The sequence below is a fragment of the Pleurodeles waltl genome, chromosome 3_1 (assembly GCF_031143425.1).
Source record: "Pleurodeles waltl isolate 20211129_DDA chromosome 3_1, aPleWal1.hap1.20221129, whole genome shotgun sequence".
Taxonomy (NCBI): Eukaryota; Metazoa; Chordata; class Amphibia; order Caudata; family Salamandridae; genus Pleurodeles; species Pleurodeles waltl.
Window position 1 is genome coordinate 712,408,850 of NC_090440.1, and position 21,866 is coordinate 712,430,715.

At 47.5% G+C, this 21,866-nt stretch overlaps 1 protein-coding gene across 1 annotated transcript in view; it reads left to right on the forward strand.

Annotated features, from left to right (window-relative positions):
* The first annotated feature begins 1,589 nt into the window (after positions 1-1,589).
* The window catches only part of PITHD1 (PITH domain containing 1), a 36,758-nt gene continuing 16,481 nt past the window's right edge, over positions 1,590-21,866 (forward strand). The window contains exons 1-2 of the mRNA XM_069223452.1: positions 1,590-1,867; positions 18,297-18,340. Coding sequence (XP_069079553.1) covers positions 1,673-1,867; positions 18,297-18,340 — 239 coding nt within the window. The 5' untranslated portion in view covers positions 1,590-1,672. The remainder of the gene's footprint in view (positions 1,868-18,296; positions 18,341-21,866) is intronic.

Sequence of the window (21,866 nt, forward strand, 5' to 3'; positions counted from 1 at the left end):
CTGAAGGGAAAATTGCTGTGTAGCCATATTGGATCTGTTAACGTTCAAAATTATATATTAAAAGTTTTTTTGTTTTTTTTAATATACAATAACTGGAATGAAAAAATAAAAATAAAAAAATGAAAAAAACATTCATACAAAACCTAATAAAATAAACATAAATGTCACTAGGAATCGTTCCATGAAATGTACTTGTATAGATAAAGTTCATATTACAAGTTTCCACTTGTTAAACGCATGTCCAAAATAATCCAAGAAAAATAAAACTCTTTATATTTTGTTTCCTTGCTTGGTTGCTCCTCGTCCTCCAATACAGCAAAACGCTCCAGCTTAGGCTTTAAGTAGCGTTAACAGGTAGCGTTGCCAAAACCTTTCCTTTAATAAGTTAACACGCATGCGTAAGAGCACGTGCAACGTAGTTTGGATCCTGTCCAATAGTTCTCGTGAAGTAGAATGGTGAGCGCCGCTTCAAATGTCACCAAGGACTAACAGTAACGCTTCTTTTGCCAACATCCTCATTAAAAATGTAAAGGATGTTAGAACGAATCTGTAGACGAAATACACGTACAATAAGACGGAGTTAATTCTCTAGATATCCCGGCAAGCCTTACCGGTAATGCATACCATTCCTTCTGTGCTGCTCGGGTTTCTAACGTCGTTACAACCTCTTCCGATTCTCTCGTCGCCAAAATCTGTAATGTCGGAGTCCTTATATTTGGTATGGAATATTTATTAAGTATTAACAAGTAATAAGGCTTGCCGAATCCACTGCACTGCGTGTCTCCTCTTCAACCACTTTTCCGATCTCTCTCCAACTCCTCCAAGTCCATTCTCGAATCCGAACGGAGACACGCGATGCAGACACGCGCACAATACAACAACATATTTCAAATAACAACTCAGTATTTCAAATAATTACATACATAACAACACAACACTCTCGCATTTGCTCGAGTTAGAGCTATTAGCGTTGTAAACTCCAAACCGGACTTTTCTTGCCACATAAATTGAAAATGAAAAGTAAACCAGTTTCACATAAGTGAGCCGATTCAAAGTGCCACGGCCACCATGAGCATCAGTGTGAGGAGAGACCCAAAACGAAAATGAATTTCGCTGGCAGTCAAACTTATTAGTGACGATAGCCAAGGCGGTAACAAACCCTCCCAAAGGAGGTAAACGTAAACCATTTACCAATGTCATCAAAGGATTTTTGAAGGGCAAGCCCACAGACGAGTGGCAGAGATGGGCGTGAGGAGGGCGTGGTTAAAAGCCCATGCTTTGCTCGATCTAAAAAGGCAATAAATAATACGAGCCACCGTTATTTTGACATACAATCCTCGTCTCTGTGTCCTTTAAAGAATTAAAAGTCTCCTTTTGGCTTGCTCGGAAATGTTTACCTTCGGCATCACGTATTTCAGCACCTCGGAGGCTATTTTTCGCCTCTCAATCAGATAAATTAGCTGCTAGTTGTTATTAAGCAGTTTTTTTGCCTTGGAGACGCCCCCTCGCCGCTCTCTCTGTCGTGCTGCCCCACGATAGTAAGTCCCTTCTTTGTGTCGATGCCCACCCCCCTTAACTCCTTTGTCTATTTCAATGGACTCGGAAGTGGAAGTTACTAATTTGGCCCCTCCAGCGCTGCGGTTTGTGGTGTGCTTCCGACGCCGAATCACGGATGGCGCATGGGCACGGACACGGACATGGGGGCTGCTCTCATGATGCAGATCCCCTGGAAACACCCGAGCGGGGTCTGGAGTATGGACTTTATCGCCGGATAGATCTCGAGAAGCTGGAGTGTTTGAACGAGCGGAGGGAGGGCAGCGGGAGGCTGGTGTTCAGAGCCTGGGAAGAGCGAGGGGAACGGGGAAAGGTGAGAAGGTGGGAAGTGGATGAGGGAGTGGGACGAGAAGGGCGGTGAGCAGCATGTAGTGAGAAAAGGAAACCTGAAGGGGTAAAGGCAGGTATCGTGGCAAGGATGCCCGTGACCCTAGTCCACTCCTGTGCTAATGCAGCTGACAGCAACATTTCTGGAAGCGGCTGATGGTATAAGTGTGGTAAGGGGAACAGAGGCAAGATAAAGTTACGCGAATGGGGAACTTGGTAAGGCGAGGTGGAGTAGTGGCATCCGTTAACAGGGGGATGCGTTTGGTTGGAGATGGGACAGTGGAAGGTCCGAGACGGAAGGTCCGAAGGTCCTATTTGTTGGAACAACAAAGTAAGGTCTAGGCCGAGGAAAGGAACATGAAGATACGGGATAGAGTGAGGGAAAATGGATGCTGGAGTTAAACACGCATGATAATTATAAACCGCCAGTCGTAAAATGTTAAGTGAACTTGGATGAGTAAGAAGGGCAGCATAGCTCGAAGACAACTGCTTCTGTGTGCAGAATGCTTAAATTGTTAGTCCCAAGAAGGTGTCTTAGAGGAAGGCAAAACATAATGTGTAGAATGGTCATTCCCATGGTGGCATCAACCCTCCTAGTGTATGTCTACTGTGGCGGGCGCTATCTGTGGGCTGGCAGGTGCTGCAGACACAGGCTTCTGAGAATGCATACTTCTGGCAGGCATGGCTGGTGTTGTAGTGTCAAACTATCACATCTACCTGTCGATGGACTTCTGTGCTCTCGTACAACGTCACAATAAATTCTCTTAAATGCGTATAAAGTACTAAGCGGGAAGATGTGTTCAGTTGCTGCGCACACATTTCTTCACGTTTACACATAAACACTAGATTTAAGGGAAACGAGACAAGCTGCGTTTTATATGACAATTTTTTTTTGTGGTGACTACACAAGTTCCTTAGTTACTGTATAACTTATTACTAAAATCCATACAGTCAGGTTATGTGACGCATGTAACTCTAGACTGTATTGGTCTGCAAGAGAGAGAGACATTTGTATTGCCTGGCGACAGACCTTGGGGTATGCTAAACCAGCACATAGTCAAAGCACATTATTATTAATTATAAAAGGGCAGTGTGAAGCACTTGGATTAAAATAAGTTAAAGGGTGCTCTGCGTTTCAACCAGGCATCTCTAACTTCAGTTTCAGTTTATTTTATTTATGATACGGTACTCCCATGGAGGTCCACATAAAAGAATAATCTAAAAAGACCATGGTGTAAGCACCCAAAAACCTTCATGTGCAAATTACATTCCCCATTTTTACAAAACAATTAGAAATTAAAATTAATACAAACTTATAAAACATTGCTATAAAATTTCTAACTTTTTAAAAGAGCCTTTCATTTGGAGGAGCAAAGAAGGCCTGCAGAGCTTTAAGTGCTGTGCATAGAGAAAATTGTAAGCAGATGGGGCGTAACCATCTACGTCGAAATAAAAGCAAGGCTGGACAGATGAAAACATAATCTCTAACGTGACCCTATTCAGCTGAATAACCTTTGCGTGCTAGTTTGGGGGGTGGGAGGGAATTCAGGTTTGAAACTGCAAAAGCATAATAGAGATTGTACCTGCCTTTCAGTAGTAGGATATTTCTACCTTGCGCCGTAGGGCAAGGGAGGGAGACCTGTGAAGCAGCCACAGGTTCTCTCATCTCCATACACCACTTCAGTGGTTGATGATCTATTTGCACTCCGAAGTGAAAGTCGCAGAACATGAAATTTCTATGTACCATCCAATTCTTGTAACTGCACCCACCCTACAATAAAATTCACTCAGTGTTCCACGCTCTGGCCATTTCACATAGCCAATGCCTATAACCTAGACAAATGCATCAGTTTGAAAGAAAGGAACGTCTTCGAATCATGGGCCTTAATTCAGCACAGAGGTGTCACAAAAGTAGCCACCTAAGATAAGATTTTTGAGCTTTGGATGCCCAGTTCAAGCCACCCTACCGTAGTACTCTGAAGGGTTCTCCCTCAAACCACAATTCCTTTCCTAGAAGAGCTCCAAATACCTCGGGGGCTACAGTGTGGCTAGTAGACCGTTTTTCTTAACCTTCAGCTGTAGACCAACATCATAAATGCCATTTATCTGCTTATACAATGCTCTCTGGGGGGGGGTAGGGGGGGTTTGGAGGAGGGGGGATATTTGGGGGAGGGAGGGGGTGGAGCTTGCCAGTCTTGAAAATGGCGCCCATCTAGGCGAGCTCCTTCGGCTGTATATCTCTCTTTAAGCATCCTGGTGCTTTGAATAACTGAAACTTGTTTGCTTGTCTCCATCTTACTACCGAGGGTGCTAGTGGATGTGTTGAAAAATGAGCATCCAGCGCCACTGCTTGCCTGGAGAACCTGCTAGGTCGGCACGGACCACAAGGCTGGGCCTGTGTGCTTGTGGTGGAGCTGGGTGACAGCCTCTGTAAACAACGGTCTGGGGTTGCCTGTTGAGTGTCCATACCCTTTTAGAGGTGGGGGGCCTTATTGGACTGCACTGTGCAGGCACGCACTGCCCCACCCAGTGACTGTGCGACCAGGGCTATGTATCGGCCAACAGAGGACGACTTGTGTCTAGGACTTCAGAGAGTGCTGCCTGTGGCCTCAATACCTTGGCTTGCGACCTGACTGAGGAGTGGCTCAGAAGGAACATTGGAGGACTGTGTAAGTGGTGCAGGGACACTCAGTGGACATTGATTATGGCTGCTCTCTGCCATGAGTCATCTAACTCAGAGGCCTGTGTGTGAGCCTTGCCTGTGCCATTCATCTCTAGATGCAGTCCCCAGGGAATGGTGTCTGAAAAGCTATCCGGGAATCACGCAGGAGGAGCGTGCCCCTCGAATGGACATTGGTGGTGGCTGGCCAGGGGTGCCTGACCCCACGGATCAAGGTGCAGCTTGCTTGTGGCCTTTCAGACTGTGCCCGGCGCACTGGCCTGGGTGCGGTGGCACTGTGTGGAACCCCACGTATGGACAGGGGGGCCCTGTGAGTACTATTTTTGTCCTGGGCCTTGCTTGGATTGTTCTGGTTACATATGGAGCAACAGGGGATACCAGGCACAGGCAGCTTACTGAAGGGGTGGGCAGCAGTAAGAAGCTGTGCCCATTGTTCTACTTGCCTGCTGCCCAAGAAGAGTGTGGTCGGCAGTGGTCTGCTGCATGGCTGTACTGGAACCTTGAGCGGGGACCGTATTTTGCCAAACTAGGAGTGTTGTGGAGTGGGCCTTGCTGGCATTGACTGCAGTACATCACTGGGTTGGAGGTGCTACAGGGACTATCTCTTCCTGGTCCATAAACTCTTGTGTAAGCGTTGTCCGGGACTGCGCTGGCGGTCCCAGAAGGTGTGAGGGGCTTTGAGATATTCACAGAGTTGGTGCGCCCATGCTGGGTACCCTGTCGGACTCTGCCATCGCTGTTGGCTCATCCTCACCTTCAGGTGATCTCACCATGGTTGTGGACTGTTAACTTAGACACAAGAGTTGTGGAATCCCTGTAGGGGCCGCCTTTTGGATTGCATCTATTGCACCTACTGGACTCTGGATCGGACTATGTGTGACCTCTGTGTGATTACCTGACAACATGGGAAAAACAGACAAGACCCAGACTAATTTACTTTTGAACCTGTGGAAGATCTCCAGGACTCAAGACAACAGGGCAGCTGCATCAGGGGCCAGATGCAATGCTGCTGATCCAGAGGTGGGCACCGAATTGTGACAGATCCTCTCTGCCGTGCCCCACACAGTCTTAAGAAAAGTGATGTCAAGATCAACGCATTATGCTTCAGGATGGACCATATGCTGGAATGGCTGAAAAGGCACACTAAATGCCTAGGCATGGTACAGCAACTTCTCTCAGAGGCCGAGGAAGAGCAGGTCACTGCTTCGGCAACTTAGAAAAGGATGGATAAAGTACTGCCCATGCTGCAGGCAAAGACAGGGGACCTTGAGGCACGCTTGCACTGAAACAATCTTAGAATAGTGGGTCTTGCAAAGTCCACTAACCTAGGCAATATGGAACACTTTGTGGAACCACTCCTCACCATTCTCTAAGGGTGCAAGACTTTTTCTGACATCTTCGTATTAGAGCTTGCCAATCGCTCATCCTATAAATTGCAAGACTTGTATATTACAGAGATTGTGATGCAGCACTTCACAAGGCGCAAGAACTTGAGGTGCTTCGTCATTTGGGTGCCGAACTGTTGCTGTATCTAGATTTCAAGCAGCAGGCTCAGAGGCAGTTCATCCCAGCCAAGCACAAGTTACAGCAGCTGGAAATGGAGTACAGCATGCTCTGTCACACATGGCTGTGGTTAATGGTGGACGGGAAAGCCACGATTTTTGAGGACCTGAAGCAGTTGCAGCAGTTCCTTCCTCAAGCAGCGGGCATGTATGGAAGCACAACACCACTCCGTCAGATCGGAAGATGGTGAAGCTGGAGCCTCGCAGGACATGAACCCATGAGGCTCTATGTTGCTGTTCTTCATTTGGGGCAGACTCCGCTGTATTGGGGTTGCTTGCCTTCGCTCAGTTTCCGTTGCGAGTGTGCTAGGACACTAGTATTGACACTCTCCGGATGCAACATTGACTTACGTTGGACTGACACCAAGTGGTGAGTGGGCAGGGGAATGGCTTTGTGACTCCTGCTGCTTGTGCGTTGCAACTAAATCCACTGATGGTACCCTGTGGGACTTATTCTACTGATGTTTGTGGAGGGTTGGTGCCTGGGGTCTAACAACATGCCTGTTCCTATATATGGACTTAAGCACGTCATGTCTGGTGGACGCCCCCCTGCGGCCTTTGTGTGTGTTGGGGAGGGAAAACTGGCATGGTAACATCTGTTTCCATGTGTACACCACCTAGTTTTATTGGTGGTTCTTTCCGATGAGCTTTAGGTGGGTTCAGGATGGGACCTTTATTGCTGTGTATGCTGTTGGGGTTTGCGGGGGGGTTGAGGGTGCTGTTTCTTTACAACCATTTTATGTGCTTTGGCAGCGAGCTGAGCATGATATGTTTGCTGGTGTGATTGAACAAGTTGAGTTGCTTGACAAGGGTGGATGATAGGCAAAGTGCAGTAACGGGGGCTCAGGGCCCTTCACTGCTGAAGTTCCTTACCTGGAACATCAGACATCTGAATGATTACAGGAAGATTTGCAAGGTCATCGCTTACTTTTAGCGACACAGTCAATGTAGCTATATTGCAGGAAACACACCTAGCACCTGAGAGCGGTGTATTTTCACAGTGCCGTATGCAGGGACTTTGATTCTGGGTGACTTTACCACACATGCCAGGGTTGTGCTGGTCTGGGCCCATAGAGGCTTGGCTGTCAAACTACAAGATGTGTGCATGGTCCCGGGTGGTAGGTATGTGGTGGTGTGCTGTTGTAAGTTCTACTTAATGGCTTTGCATGTGGGGGCGTTTGGGCCTAACTACGACGACCTGCAGTTTTATTGCAGTCAAAGCGACAGGCTGATTCAGTGCGGTAACTAGCCTCAGCTCTCTGGCAGCGATTTTAACTGTGTGCTATGCTCGGAATGGGATCGCTCCAGGGAACTGCCTTGACTTCCCTCTGCTGTGGCCCGTGCCCTCACAGAGATCCCCTCCAGAATGGCTTGATAAATATCTGGCGGCACTGGGCTCCACAAGGGCGGGATACACTTACTACTCCACTGTGCATGACATCCAAACATTTTCATTGATTTTTGATTATTGTCCCACAGTCTGATATTGCGTGTGCGACGCTGTGAACCTTTAACATGCATATTCTGTGATCACCGCCAGTGTTTTTGGAGTTGAAATTCGAAAGCCTGCGGCTACTTGCGGTTATGTGGCGCTTCCCACCGTATTTGTGTTCTCTTTTAGACACTGTGGTTTGGGAAGAGCAGACGCAGACTATACACTAGTATTTTCGCATTGATATTGGCTTTTTTTTTAAACATTCTAAACAGTTTAGGAAGCCTTCAACCTTTACATTCAGGTGGTTATCCTCTCTAAACATGTTGGGGTACTTAAGTCGCTGCATGGTCAGGTGGCACAGCTAGAGGCGGAGATTGCGGACTTGGAGCGGGGACAAAGGGAGACTAGTGAGCGCAGTCTGCTGAGACACATGCGGGTCAAGCTGGACGAGTACCATGACATAGTGCAAAGTGAAGTTAATCACTTAGGGAAGTATTCAACCACTAGGGCATATGGCTAGGGTGAGTGCCCAGGAGCGGTGCTGTTGCACCCCCAGCTTGAAAAAGATGTGATCTTGGTGGGGCGGGATAAGTATGGGCTGCCTCTGTACGGCGGAGCAGGTTTCGGAATGGTTCAGTCGGTTTTATGAAGAGTTATATACGTTGTGACTTTCCCATGATGAACGTGCAACAATGGATTACCTCGCACATATTGCACAAAATGGCCCACAGTAGAACACAGGGATCACCTTAAGGCCCCAATACATCCAGCGGAGATATGGGCCGCGCTTGAAAGTCCGCCAAGCAGGAAAGCACTTGGAGCTGACCTGCTGATGGTAGCCTTCTACAAGGCTTATCAAGACCAGCTTGTCCCACACTTGGTCACTCTGTATGAGGAGATGGTTAAGGAGGGCTGCATGCCATCTACGATGCATGAGGCCCTAGTTGTCACTCTATTGAAACCGGGTAAATCAGCAGATTGTTGGTCATCCTATAGGCCGTTGTCACTATTAAAAGTTGATACCAAACTTTTGCAAAGATACTGGCTAACCAGTTTGTGCTGTTGCTTATTGGCATGGTTGGCTGAGAGCAGTCTGGGTTCATCCAGGCTGGTCCTTAACATTCAGTCTTAGAACACTCTTTGGCGTGATCCAACTTCTTGACCCTGAAGTATGTGCCACAATTGTATTTCTAGATGCTCAAAAAGTGTTTAATTTGGTAGAGTAGGGGCTCAGGCTGGCAATACTGCGGTGCATCGGAGTTGGAGATGTCTTTCTCCAGCTTGTCCAGGTTCTCTACACGCAGTCGATAGCTCGCACTCAGGTTAGTGGCATCATCACAGATGCTGTAGACATCAGGAGGGGTGCTAGACAAGGATACCTCCTGTCCCCATTATTATACACCCGGGTGGCAAAGCCACTGACGTGCACATCTGGGGCTGCGATTCCTGCATTACGATTTGATTGTATTTGCATGGGCAGACAATACTCTTTGTCCCCAATCCCGAGCATAACCTAATTCAGGTCCTACAGGAGGAAATTTTGTTTAGGGGGCATTCTGGTTGGCTCATCAATTGGGATAAGTCAGTGCAGAAACTACCAGAAGCTGTAGACTGCTGGATTTGGACCGTTTGGTTGCTCGCTGGGTGTATAACCATAATGAAAATGGTGGTATTGCCTTGTTTCTTGTTTTTATTCTAGAATATTCCAGTTCTACTACCCCATGCAGTGTTTGGTAATTTAGGACCCTCATGATATGCCTGGCCTGGGAAGCAACAGCAGCTATGCTGGTATACGCTGACTTTACCTTATGGTATGGGTGGGTTGAACATTCTGGACTTGAAAACTTACTACAGGGCTGCAGAGTGCATGTTTGCCCAATGTTGAATACATGGCCCGTGGGAACTACCACACCTGTGGCTGGGACGTGATGCTGCTTCTCCGCTTACTCTTCCTCAGGTGCTGTTCATGAAGCTTGTACGGCGTCCTAAAGTCTTCGATTATTTGAACAGAACGGTTTACTCTTGGCATCGCTTCCTGGTGTGGCAGGCTGGATCCTTGCTTTGTTTGCCACACATGTCCTTGGATCGGTGTTAGTAGTTCGCCTGGGACAAGAACGTGGGCCGGAGTTTTTTTTGCGATGGGGTGATGTGTAGCTGGCATCAGGTCCGTGAGCAGAGCGACAGACGCACTGCTTTAACCCAGTTTCATTCATTATTACAGGGAGCGTCATATGATGCGTGACCTCCTGGGTAAAGACTTGCTTGAACCCCCAGAGTTGCCGGCATTGTCCCAATTGCTTGAAATCAGTCATTTGTAGAGCACATCGTCAACCCTGGGGGTATCTGGGTGCTGGTGTGTGATGTCTTTCGAAGAGCCAGGTCTCGAGTCTCTTCCTGTAGTCTGCCAGTGATGGTGCAGGTTGGAGGGGGAGAAGTAGGTTGTTTCAGATCTTGGTAGTGAAGTAGGAAAAAAGAGCTGCTGCATCGGATTGTGTGTGTGCGCGCGAGGGCCAGAGAAGAAGAGCACAAAGTGTCTGATGGGTTGGAAGTGTAGACAGTGGTTGATGTAGTCCGGTCCTTGATCATGTATGGCTTTGTAGGCGTGCATGAGCTTGAAATTACATCTCTTCTGGATGGGGAGTCGGTGGAGGTTTGAGGCGGGGGGCAGATGTGGGTGCGCCTGTGAAGGTCCAGGATCAATCTGGTGGCGGTGTGTTTTCTTTAGGAGCTGGGTGGACATGCTGGCACAGAGAGCATTACCGTAGTCAAGGCCACTGGTGACAAGGACCTGGGTGACAGGTTTTTTTCCTGTTGGCTGGAATCCACCTGAAGATTATGCAGGGGGTGTGTATCTGGTAGGAGGCAACTGATTTGATCTGCTGCTTCATGGTCAGCTCACTGTCGAGGATGATGACAAAGTTGCAAGCATGGTCAGTAGGCCTGAGAGTGTGTCCAAATTCAAATGGCCACCAGCTATGGTTCCATATGGAGGTGTTTTTTCAGAAAATCAGGACTTCCGACTTGTCAGACTCTTCAGGCAGTACGTTTTCATCCATTTGGCTACGGTGGTCATGGCATTGCGAAGTTGGTTCGTGTGGAGGAGGGGTATTTAATAAGAGAGAAGATCACTAGAATATCATCTGCGTAGGAAATGATGTTGAGTCAGTGGGGTCTAATCATGTCGGCCGCGGGTTGTAGTAAAGTGCCCCTTTTGGCATGGTTACCCCTCCCCACTTTTTGCCTGATATTGATGCTGACTTGACTGAGATTGTGCTGGGATCTGGCTAACTAGGCTCCAGCACCTTTGTTATTTCCCTAAAACTGTACCATTGTCTCCACAATTGGCACACAGCTAAGTCACTTGTAAAAGGTACCAGGGCTCTGTGACCAGGGAGGGTCCCTAAGGGCTACAGCCTATTGTGCCACCCTGAGATACCCCTCAAGCTTATGCACACTGCCATTGCAGATTGTGTGTGCTGGTGGGGAGAAAAAGTTAGTCGACATGGCACCCCTTCCAGGGTGCCATCCCCACAAACCACTGCCTGTGGCATAGATAAGGCACCCCTCTAGCAGGTTTTACATCCGTAAGCCAGAGTCCACTATACCACAGGTGAGGGCATAGATACATGAGCAATATGCCCCTACTGTGTCTAAGTCCATTCTTAGACATTGTAAGTGCATTGTGGCCATATTAAGTACATGGGCTGGGCTTGGAGTTTGTCCTTACGAACTCCACAGCTCCATGATGGCTTCACTGAAGATTAGGAAGTTTGGTATCAAACTTCTCAGCACAATAAACCCACACTGATCCCAGTGTTGGATTTATTGTACAATGCACTCAGAGGGCATCTTAGAGATGCTCCCTGTATTTTAACCAACCCTTTAGTGTACAGCTGACCAGTCAGTGCCAGCCTGTCGCTAAAAGACAGGTTTCTGACCTCACGGGGTGAGAGCCTTTGTGCTCTCTGAGGTCAGAGACAAAGCCTGCTCTGGGTGGAGGTGCTTCACTCCCCCTCCCCCCCCCCCCCCCCCCCCTTTGCAGGAACTGTAGCACTTGGCGGTGAGCTTAATCTTCCTCAGGTGCTGTTTGTGAAGCTTGTACGGCCTCTTGTTACAGTGCCCCAGGGCACTTCAGCTAGCAGAGATGCCCGTCCCAAGGACAAAGCCCCACTTTAGGCAGCAAGTCTGGCAGGAAAATTAGGTAAAACAGAGAGGCGTGACCACTCCAGCTAGGACCACTCCTAAGGTGTCCAGAGCTGAAGTGACCTCCTCCTTGTTAAATCCTCAATCTTTATTTGTAGGACATGGACCAATAGGGTTAGGAGTGTGCCCCCGCAAAGGGAGTGGCCACTGGAAGGGTGTAGCCACCCTCAAGGACAGAAGCCATTGGCTACTGCCCTCTGAGCACCGTAGCACCCATAAATCTAGGCTTTAAGGACTCCCCTGAACCTTGCTCACCAGATTCCTGATGACCTCAAGAAGGACTGCTAAGCCAAACCCCCAGCAGTGAAGACTCCAGATGACAAATGACTTGACCCCATCCCTACCGGCCTGTCTGCAACTTCAAGGATTCTGCTACCCAAAGACCATATATCCAGCAGGACCAACGACCTCTTCAAACCCCCATAGGACTGCCTGCCCACCAGAGGACCAAGAACTACTGAGGACAGCAGCCATGTCCTTCATAAACCCTTCAAATGAACTGCCCTGGATCCACAGGTCCTGCCCACTCTGCACCCGACGTCTATGGCCCGTGTCCAGGTGGCCCACCGGTCCACACCAGGTTCCCAAGCGGTTCTGACCTTGTGTCCACCCTGGGTTGACCCTCCTTGCCAACACAACTGCCTGCAGCCTAAATCCGGAGGACCCCCATTACCACAAGAGAACTGGATGAAGATTCCCAACACCTAAAGGTACCCCTGCACCCGCAGCCCCCTGGCCTTGGAGAATCAGACTACTGGTCCAGCAGCGTTCAGCAGGGGGCTCTCCTCCTTGTCCAGCTTGTGGTTTTCTGGAACCGACCCCCTGCGTGCAGCATCTTTGTGACCCCTGGGCTCCCCCCTATTGAAAAGCACTGGGAGTTGAACGCTGTGTGTGCACCTGGCCGCCCCTGTGCTGCTGAGGGTGTGTGTTTAGTGCCAACCTGTGCCCCCCACCTCTGATGCTCACCTAAACCCCCTGATCTGCCCTCAGAAGTCGCGGTTACTCACCTTCCAGCTCATCTGTTTCTGAGTGCCCCCGGTCTCCATAGGATCCCATTCAAAATCTAACTACCACTTTGACCTCTGCACCCGGCCGTCCCCTTGTTGCTGGTGGTGTGAGTTTGGGGTCAGCCTGAACCCTGGCCAGTGGACATCCTAACCCCCCCAGAGACTGGAACTGTAAGTTGAGTACTTAGCTCAAAACTGCACCAACACTCCCCCCCCCGCCCCCCCCCCCCCGCGCAGGACTGTTCTGAACATTGATTTGTGTCAACTTTTAAAAGTGAAAAATGTTACTTGCCTGTAAACAGTTTTCTTTGCCAAACTGAAACAAAGTGCTATTGATACATGTTTGATACTTACTTGCAAATGTACTTACCTGCAACAAGATCCTTTTGGTTCTAGAAATATAGTAACAAAATATATTTTTCCAATATAAATACATTGGCCTGGAGTTAGTCATTGAGTGTGTGCCTCATTTATTGAGTGTGTGTACAACAAATAATTTGCACTGCCCTCTGATAAGCCTAACTGCTCAACCACACTACCAGAGAAGAAAGCATTAGTATTATCTTCTTTAGCCTCTGTTAAGCCACTTGGGTACCCCTGGACTCCGTGCACACTATATCTCATTTTGATACAGTATATACAGAGCCACCTTCACTCAGGATTCATGTGGGTATTGAACAAAGTTGGGCTGAGGGATGAACCTTTGGGGGTATGCCGCAAATGATGCTCTTGGGTGCGGAGGTGAAAGGAGGTAGTTGAATGCTCTGAGTGTGTCCTATCAGAAAGGAAGCGATCCATTTGAGGGGTTGTTTTGTATTCTGATGCTGTGGAGTCTCTTAATGAGTGTGGTGGGAAACAGTGTTGAATGTGGCTGATAGGTCGAGGAGGATCATGGCAGCGGTTTCCCTGCTGTCGAGGAGTGCTCTGTTGTAATTTTTGGTTTTGTTGGTCCTGGCTGGTTTCAGTGGGGCAGCTGAGTTGACGCATTTGGTGATCCAGGAGGAGAAGTTCAGAACGGCCTGGTCGAGGTCTGATGAGGCCTTGGGTTTGGATAAGTTGAGGGCCTGCGTTCACTGTGATTCAGTAACTGCTCCAGTTGCGGTAGTCGGCTCTGTGGTGCTTGGTGGTGGTGTGTTGGGCGTCGGAGATGGTGAAGTGGATGATGCTGTGGTCGGACAAGGAGAGTTCTGTGATGTAGCTGAATCTGACTGTTGCTGGAGGTAAGGAGCAGGCTAGCGTGTGTCCGGCCTTGTCTGTCTGGGTACGTTGACCAGTTGGGTGAGGCCTGTGTTGCTCAAATTCTCAATGATGATGGTGGAGTTAGTGTTGTTGGGGTCGTCGATGTGGAAATTGAGGTCGCCAAGTCGAACGTAGTTGTTGGAGTCGATGGCTAGTCATGCGATGATGTTGGGGATGACGTCACAGAAGGCTGCCCGGAGTCCTGGGGGATATGTCTATTATGGTGCCTCTTAAGGAAGTTTTGGTATCAGTTGGAAATTGAGGTGTTCCATGAGGGGTGAGGTGCCATCGTTGGGGGCGATCCATCGAATGGTGTTCTTGAATATGATGGCAATTTCCCCACCGTGTTTGATCTTGTAGCCATCGGGTTTGCAGTGGCAATGTCTGTGTTCAAGGAGAGGTTTATCCAGGTTTTGGTGATGAAGGCTACGTCTGGTGAGAGGGAGGTGATGATTTCGGTTTCCTGTTTGCAGAGGGATCGGGCGTTGAGCAGGATACATCGGAGAGGTTCCAGATTGACAGTGGCCATCCAGATGGGTGTGCCTTGCCACATCGTGGCGCAGCTCTGCATTTGTGCATGCGGCGCAGGGGCCGGCAATCACGATAGCTTTGCTCGGTTGGCCAAGGGATCGGAGTATCGCCAACAGTGACAAGCAGTGGTACTATTCATGCCAGGTTCCTAAATTCTGTTTCTTTGAATAGCAGGCACGGAGTACTACATTTCAAATGCGACAATATGATGTATGGCTTACGTGACAGTTCACCTTATTCTTGGTGCAGTGAGGCGTAGGTTGGGTTTGCTCATATTACCTGGTTTTGACTGGGGGTGCAGAGGTTTTGGCAGGCTGTGCTGGAAGAGCTCAGGGAGATCACTGATGAACATGTGGAGTTGACACCCTTGTTGGCACTGTTTAGGTACGATAGGTTCTGGGATCCACCAGGCATCTGGTGGCCATTGGTCTGCTTCTTGCGAGGAATAGGATAGCTGTGCGTTGGGCCTGTGGACAGCTCCTAAAGTTGCAGGAGTGGCATAGAGACATGGCATACTGTAATACACATCCAGACAACTACCTCAAACTGTTCCCAGTCTAGCTGCCCAAAAGACATTTGGAGTCCCTTCTGGCTAGGTCCATTGAGACGGAGATGGCTGATAGGTGGATGAGGATGTAGTCGCTGTATGAGTGGCACTCAGGCGGTCTGGGAAGAGTGTACAACTTACTCTGCTTGTGAGTCGATCTGTGTTCTCACAAAGTGCTCAGCATGTGTGCTTGTATCTGCTGCTGTTCTCTTTTTGGGGGGCAGGCTCCCTATTCACCTCAAGGGACGATATAATAGAAAATGTACGTGCTGTTTATGCTGTTGTATTCCTTGCTTTCATTCTTGAACCTCTGAATGTCAATGTTGCAGCTCCTTTGTTTATACTCGCTGTACTTGCTTTCTCCAAGTCATGCCAGGGACTTCCAGGTTATTATTTGCTGTACGGTTGATTTTACAATCAAAATAAAGTCAAGAAAGAGGTATCTAGCAATCCTCTGACCAGTTCATAATTAATGCACTGCCCCAACTGCTTGCCCTCTTCTGAACTTCGCGTTGCCGTTAGATTTTAGATTCATGGGCAGAGAGGGAGAAGCAGTGTTTTGCGTACATTGCACCATTGAGTAGCTCACTGCTATTCATCCCTCTTAAATGTGACCATGGATGATGTTCTGGCTTCAACGAGCACAAATACTTTCTTCTAGCTGCATGTCTAGTAAGATGCTTCATTGAAAAATGGTTCTTCTTTGGACTAGACATTTACTGTTTTTGCTACTTAAATACTGCCCGTGCTCAAGGAATCATCTTATTGTTGGGCCTTCGTTAGGACCCTTAACTGAAAAATTCTCTTCCTACCTCAGCGCCATAACTACAGTGCAACTTCATGTCTTCGCTTGTTTACTGCAGACTCGTCTTGTAAGAGACCGTCGACCATCCTCCATGTTATATGCGGCAGTACTAGTGAATTCAGCTGTCAGGCCTCTCTTCTTTAGTCTGTGACCATAAGGGATGTATCCGAGGGAGCAAAGAAGAGGTTTTTGGTCTCATCACTCTCAAGCACATACTTTGCGCTGCTGCACGAAAGAAGAAAAATGTGTTCTGCCCTCTGAGCTGTGCTCCCAAAGCCATGACATTTACCTTTTTGACCAATAAAAGGGCCATAACTGGAGCTTTGTGTTTTCCTGCACTGAAACCTTTCCACCATTCTGCTGTCCCTCCATGGATTAAAATCGTTGTGTGAAATAAACCACGGCAGACCTAATAACCTGATACCCTGGTTGAGGTCTCGAAAGAAACTCCTCCTCTCTATGCACCTTGCTTAATCTTTATATCCTCAACTGATAGTGACCAAGGTAGCTGCTTAAATGAAATTAGACTTCCTATGGTGGCTGTGAGTTACTTTCCAACATACTGAACCTGACATGGTCCCTCATTAATTTCTCTCAAAAATACATGGTGCAACACCTCAGACAAAGCATATATTTTATTTAAAGTAGCACCGTTTTCGTTACTTGGTCTCTTAGTTCTTAAGTGGAGAACTTGTCTGCAGCTATGGAGCTGGCAGCGGGACTGTGCTCCTTGGGGTAAAGATTGTGGGTATGCCCTGACCCAATGAATAAATGTGGGGTGAAATGACTCAATGGATTTCTCTGCTAATGGGGCCCGTGAAGGGCCGGAGAGCTTATACTTGCAACCTGTAATCCAGACCTATGTGAGGTTGATGCATGTATTGGTTGTCTTTGCTGGGTGTATTGCATGGACAGTGTGGGTCTTCTGGTCCTTTAGCTAACCTATGGCGGCTGTGGAAGTCTGTGCTACCACTTGTGGTCTCACCGGACCCCATACTGCAAGTAATGGTTATTGCCTTTCCTGTGAGTTTGTGGGTGCTTGTACTCATGATGGAGGGGCTGTGTACACTCATGTTAACCCTTGTGTAATTCTACAGTTGAACCTAGAGCTGACATATCAGTATAGTTGCCTGATCTCGTCTTTATATATTTGATTAGGTTCATTATCTAGTTCAGTTAGAGTACTCTTATTTTTTTAGGGGTTCTGAACAGTGTCCGGCCTGGCCATCTGTTCAAGGTTCACATGTATCCCTGTACCTGTGTTCTCTTTGTTTTTTCCGGGTACCCGGTCTCATCCTCCCATCCATGTTGCTGTGTGTTTAGTCATCATTGATTTCTCTTCGTCCCCCCCACCCTACTCCTGTTCATTGTTGGGATAAGAAACAAGTGGAGTAAGGGTGCATTGGGCTGTTCAGTCCTTTGGCGATGAAGGATTGTGATTCATGGCATGCTGGTGGTGGTTACTTTGGCGTTTTGAAAGGCGAGCAATCCGCCCATAGACAAGTCCAGTTCCTCTGTCTTATTTTATTTATTTATTTTTGACTGCTTAGTAACATTTGATTATAGTTGCGCGTCCGCTTCTCTTGTCATGATAGTCATGAAACGAGGTATCTGCTTGAATGGTCAGGAAATTAAAAAATAATAACCTCTCCATTGTTAGTATATTCACCTAGAGTCAAGTATTTGTACGCTGTATGTTGGGTAAGCTGCCAACTGCTATCAGACTGATGCACGTTTAATCAGTCCAGTCTAAGTCAAGAAGTAAACTTAGAACCCTTAACTTCCTTGGCCTAACTTTGCTAGCATATGGAGTTCAGCACAAGTGTTCTTATGAGGTGATCCATTTAATGTTAATATCTGATACTATGGACACCAAACTCCATAGCAGAGTTCCTCTGGAATGAGGTTTTTGGGTTTCTTTATGGATACAGATTGTGAACTTTTTATTTTCAAAATGTGGAACACACTGGATTATCTCAAAGTTTCCAGGAAGGGATGCTGGTATTTTATTCAATTGGCACAGATGTAGCACATCAAGACCACTGCGGGAGAAGGTGTGTCACAAATCAGAATTGCCTATCCATCCAGGTGGCAGGCACTACACTAAAGTTGCTCTTCTAAGAAGGTTACCTTTACTTGTGTAACCGAAGGGTGATGGCAGTCTAAAGGGGGAAAAGGGTTGGATGATAAACAGAGCCACAAGATGAGTTGGGCAAGAGGGGTGGGAGGTGTGGGCCAAAGTCGGCCAAAATTGGTACAATGAACTGAAGAATGGGGTGGGGAGAGAAGGGAAATGGACTTGAGGGTAAAGAAGGCAGTTAAAAGGAAGGTAGCAGGGATTGTTGGAAAGGGGCGAGCTTGGTAAGGTCCGTTAGATGTTTCTTTTAATGAGCTCTTGTCTTTTAGTTTGTAGAAAGCGATGATGATGAAGAATTGCTGTTCAACATTCCGTAAGTATTTGATCGAGACAGATTCCTGCTTCCCATTTTCAGTTTTAATTTTATCAACAGCAAGTAGCGTACATATATTTTCTGTGCACAGCAACTTATAATATACACTACAGCAGCTTGCTTATACTTTGGACTTGTTGCATTTATATATAAATAAATATGTGTGTGTGTGTGTTCAGTTCGATTGAAGGCATAGTACAGTTGAACATTGAGCACAAACTGGCAGCGAGGGTGTATTATTCGATCAAGTCAAGATAGTAATAAACGTATCACAATGTTTCTGGATGGTCACATGATTAAATATCAGCTTGGTTGTGTCTAGCATTGTGTCATGTATATGTATCGACGTCATTGAGTGTCAGTACGATAGCTCTTAGGGGTACCCATGTATCATTTGGCTTGGAGGATTTGGAAAGTATCTGCTCCTTCCTCTTCTAACTCCAACCAGTCCCTTTCCGCCACTCTGCGAGGCAGATTTTCATAAATATAGTTATGGCACATAGTTGTACCATGCTTAACTGATTTAGGAGATCAGTGTGTGTTTCTGAACAAGATTTTTTTTTTTTTTTTTTTAAATTAAAAGCTTGGAGACTCTTGATAGCTTTTTTATCTTACCCTTTACTATAATGACATTCAAGTTCAAAATAAAGAACCATTTCAGAAGAAACCTTAGGAACTGTGACTAATAAACACTTAGAAAAGTAGCCAATCCGATCCCTTATAATTAAAGTACAAGGACGCCCTACGGAGAGTACAATATAAGGATGTAAAAGTACAAAAAGCTCTGAAGTCCCAATTGTAGGACGCTTCTTGAAAGTATGAAGTTTTTGATCTGTGTAGGAAAAGAAGTGGAGCATTGCTCGAGCTGGCTGAACTGGAGCAAAGCTGGAGTGAAAAATCCAGCAGCAGGATCAAGCTAGAAGAGTCGCAACACAATGGTAAACTGATTAGAAGTTTATATATTGGTAGGTCCGAAACCACCTGGACTGGACTCTGAACAGAAATATCCTGACAGGAAGGGCTAGTCTCAGAGTGGAACATACTGGAATGATGGTCATGATTTGTGGCCATCTTGGAATGGGGTTCCATTAGCAGGGAGTTGAATAGTAGCCCTCTGCCTACATCTATGCTAGTTACTCCCCAGATCCATAACAGTTTGGGAGTTGAATGCTATGTAGAAGCAGCAATCCCAGCTATACACAAGAGTTCTGCACTTCAGCAGGCTGGTGGTACCATCTACCTCGCTGGAAGATATGGATTGTAGGTCTCAACAACCATTTCAAAATTAGTTACAAAAGAGACGGATTTCAAAGTCAAGAAGTCAAAAGTACTCCTTAATGCTGGTGAGGGGCTATATTAATGCTTCCAGACCGTCCCTCACACAGTATATAATTGGGACTTTGACAAGGCAGTTTAGGTCTTAGAAGTTCGCATTAACCTGCTGAATTGCAAAGCCAGTAGTGAGTATGTGGCCAGATGACAACCAATCAAGGGAGGAAAGTGCTAAAATCATCCAGGGCTGAAAATGATTGCTACTCAGACGATCGAGTCACTTTGGACCAATCCCACACGTTATGAAATGTGTTTGCCACAATGATGGATTCAGCTTCTGCAAACATGTCGGCAGAGGTGGATTCCAGCGAGCAACAATCAGTTAAAATAGAACATGTTAACAATGCTGAAGTGAGGTGATCATTTAATATCGTTCACAGGCCAAATATCAGGTAACCCTCCGATTGATGAACCTCCGGCTAAAGTGGTGATGAACTACGCCCCTTGAAGGGTTGTCCTGCACAGTGAGAAAAGGGCCTGCACCTGCATGAACTACTCTGCATGACTCTGCAGAAGCACAAAGACCAGTTGTCACACGCCAATGAGAAAAGTGCACTCAGTGACCCAGACACCATCTATTATTCCTGTTATCAAAGACCAAGAAGTATTATTTGATGTCTCATTCACAAGAGGAAAGTTAAGTCCAAACAATTGCAGCCAAAATCCAGGGCACCACTTTAATTGATATGTGCATTGGTGCATATAATGGAAAAAATACCTGTGGCTCAAATCCGGGTAATGTATTTATATGTTTGTAGCCTTTTCATTAATTCCACTGCTGGGCACATTCGCAACCGTCGTAAAGAGAAGCAGATCAAGGCCACATTCAATGTGACGGAGGGCTTGATCCAATTCGTGAGGAGTGTGAGTGCCTGTAAAATTGAAGAACCAGCACGAGATTCCAACACCTGTTCTCTGGATGAGAATGTCTCAAAAACAGGCTAATTAATCCCTGCATTGGCCTAGCAGTACAACCATGTGAAACAGATCACATCTGCCTCAAGTATAAAATTAGCAGAGGAAAATGAACAAGGAAGATGTCCTAGAAAAGGTTTCTGGCCCAAAGCCTTGCGTGTCCCAATGGTAGTCACTTGGCAAACCAAAGCAACCTTGGCAGTCAGGATTTGCATTGATATACATCTTCCCAACCAGGCAATTTGACTAGAAAAACACCTGATATCTGAGATGGATATTCTGGTGGACCTCAAGGAAATGAAATGGTTCCTTAAACTGAATTTCAAAGCAGGGCACCACCAATCGCAGCTCATACAATCTCGTTGATTGTCCATCTATCTGGGACTCCGTTGGTACAAGAGACTAAGGCCCTCATTACAACATTGTCGGTAACTACGGTGACGGCCGCCAACATACCGCCGCCGTGGCTACCAGCTGTCTGCACGTATCATGACCGCCAACGGTATACCGCCGGAATGCTGGCGGAACACCGCCAACGGTCATCGCGGCGGACGGCGGTTATGCGGCGCTGCTGACAGCAGCACTGCCACACCAGCAAAACACCGCCGACCGTGGCATGTCAAATGATACGGCCTGGCGGTGTTTTGCTGGTGGACCCTGCTGCTGGCAGCAGCGTCGCAGAGTGTCTCGAGCCGGAGGACCCCCTGAAAGCAGGTAAGTCAGATCCTCTGACCGGAGAGGGGGGTGGGGGGGGGGGGGGGGAGTGCTTTGTGTATGTGGGGGGGGGGGGGGGCGGGGTGTATATTTTGGAATGCGTGCATGCAGGTGTGAGTCGCGTTGGATACATGTATGAATGAGTGTTGTGTGTTGTGAATGCATATGTGGGGCAAGGTATGTTGGTGTGTGGGTATGTATGTGTGCATGCGTGGGTGGTGTGTGGGTATGTATGTGTGCATGTGTGTATATGGGTGTGCGTGTGTATATATGTGCGGGGAGGGTGTTGGAGGACTCGGGGGAGACCCCTATCAGTGCCAGGGAAATGGTTCCCTGGCACTGATAGTACCTACCGCCATGGTTTTCGTGGCGGTAAATTTGGCACGAAAACCATGGCAGTAGGCCAGGTCGTAATCCCGAGGGTGGGATTGTGGTGGCCGTCGGGCTGGAGACCGAGGTCTCCAGCCCAGCGGCCGTTACCACCCTGGCGGTCGGTGTGTTAAAGTGGCGGTCTTGGATGGCGGTTATCGCCAGGAACTTAATCCCATTTTTGTACCGCCGGCCC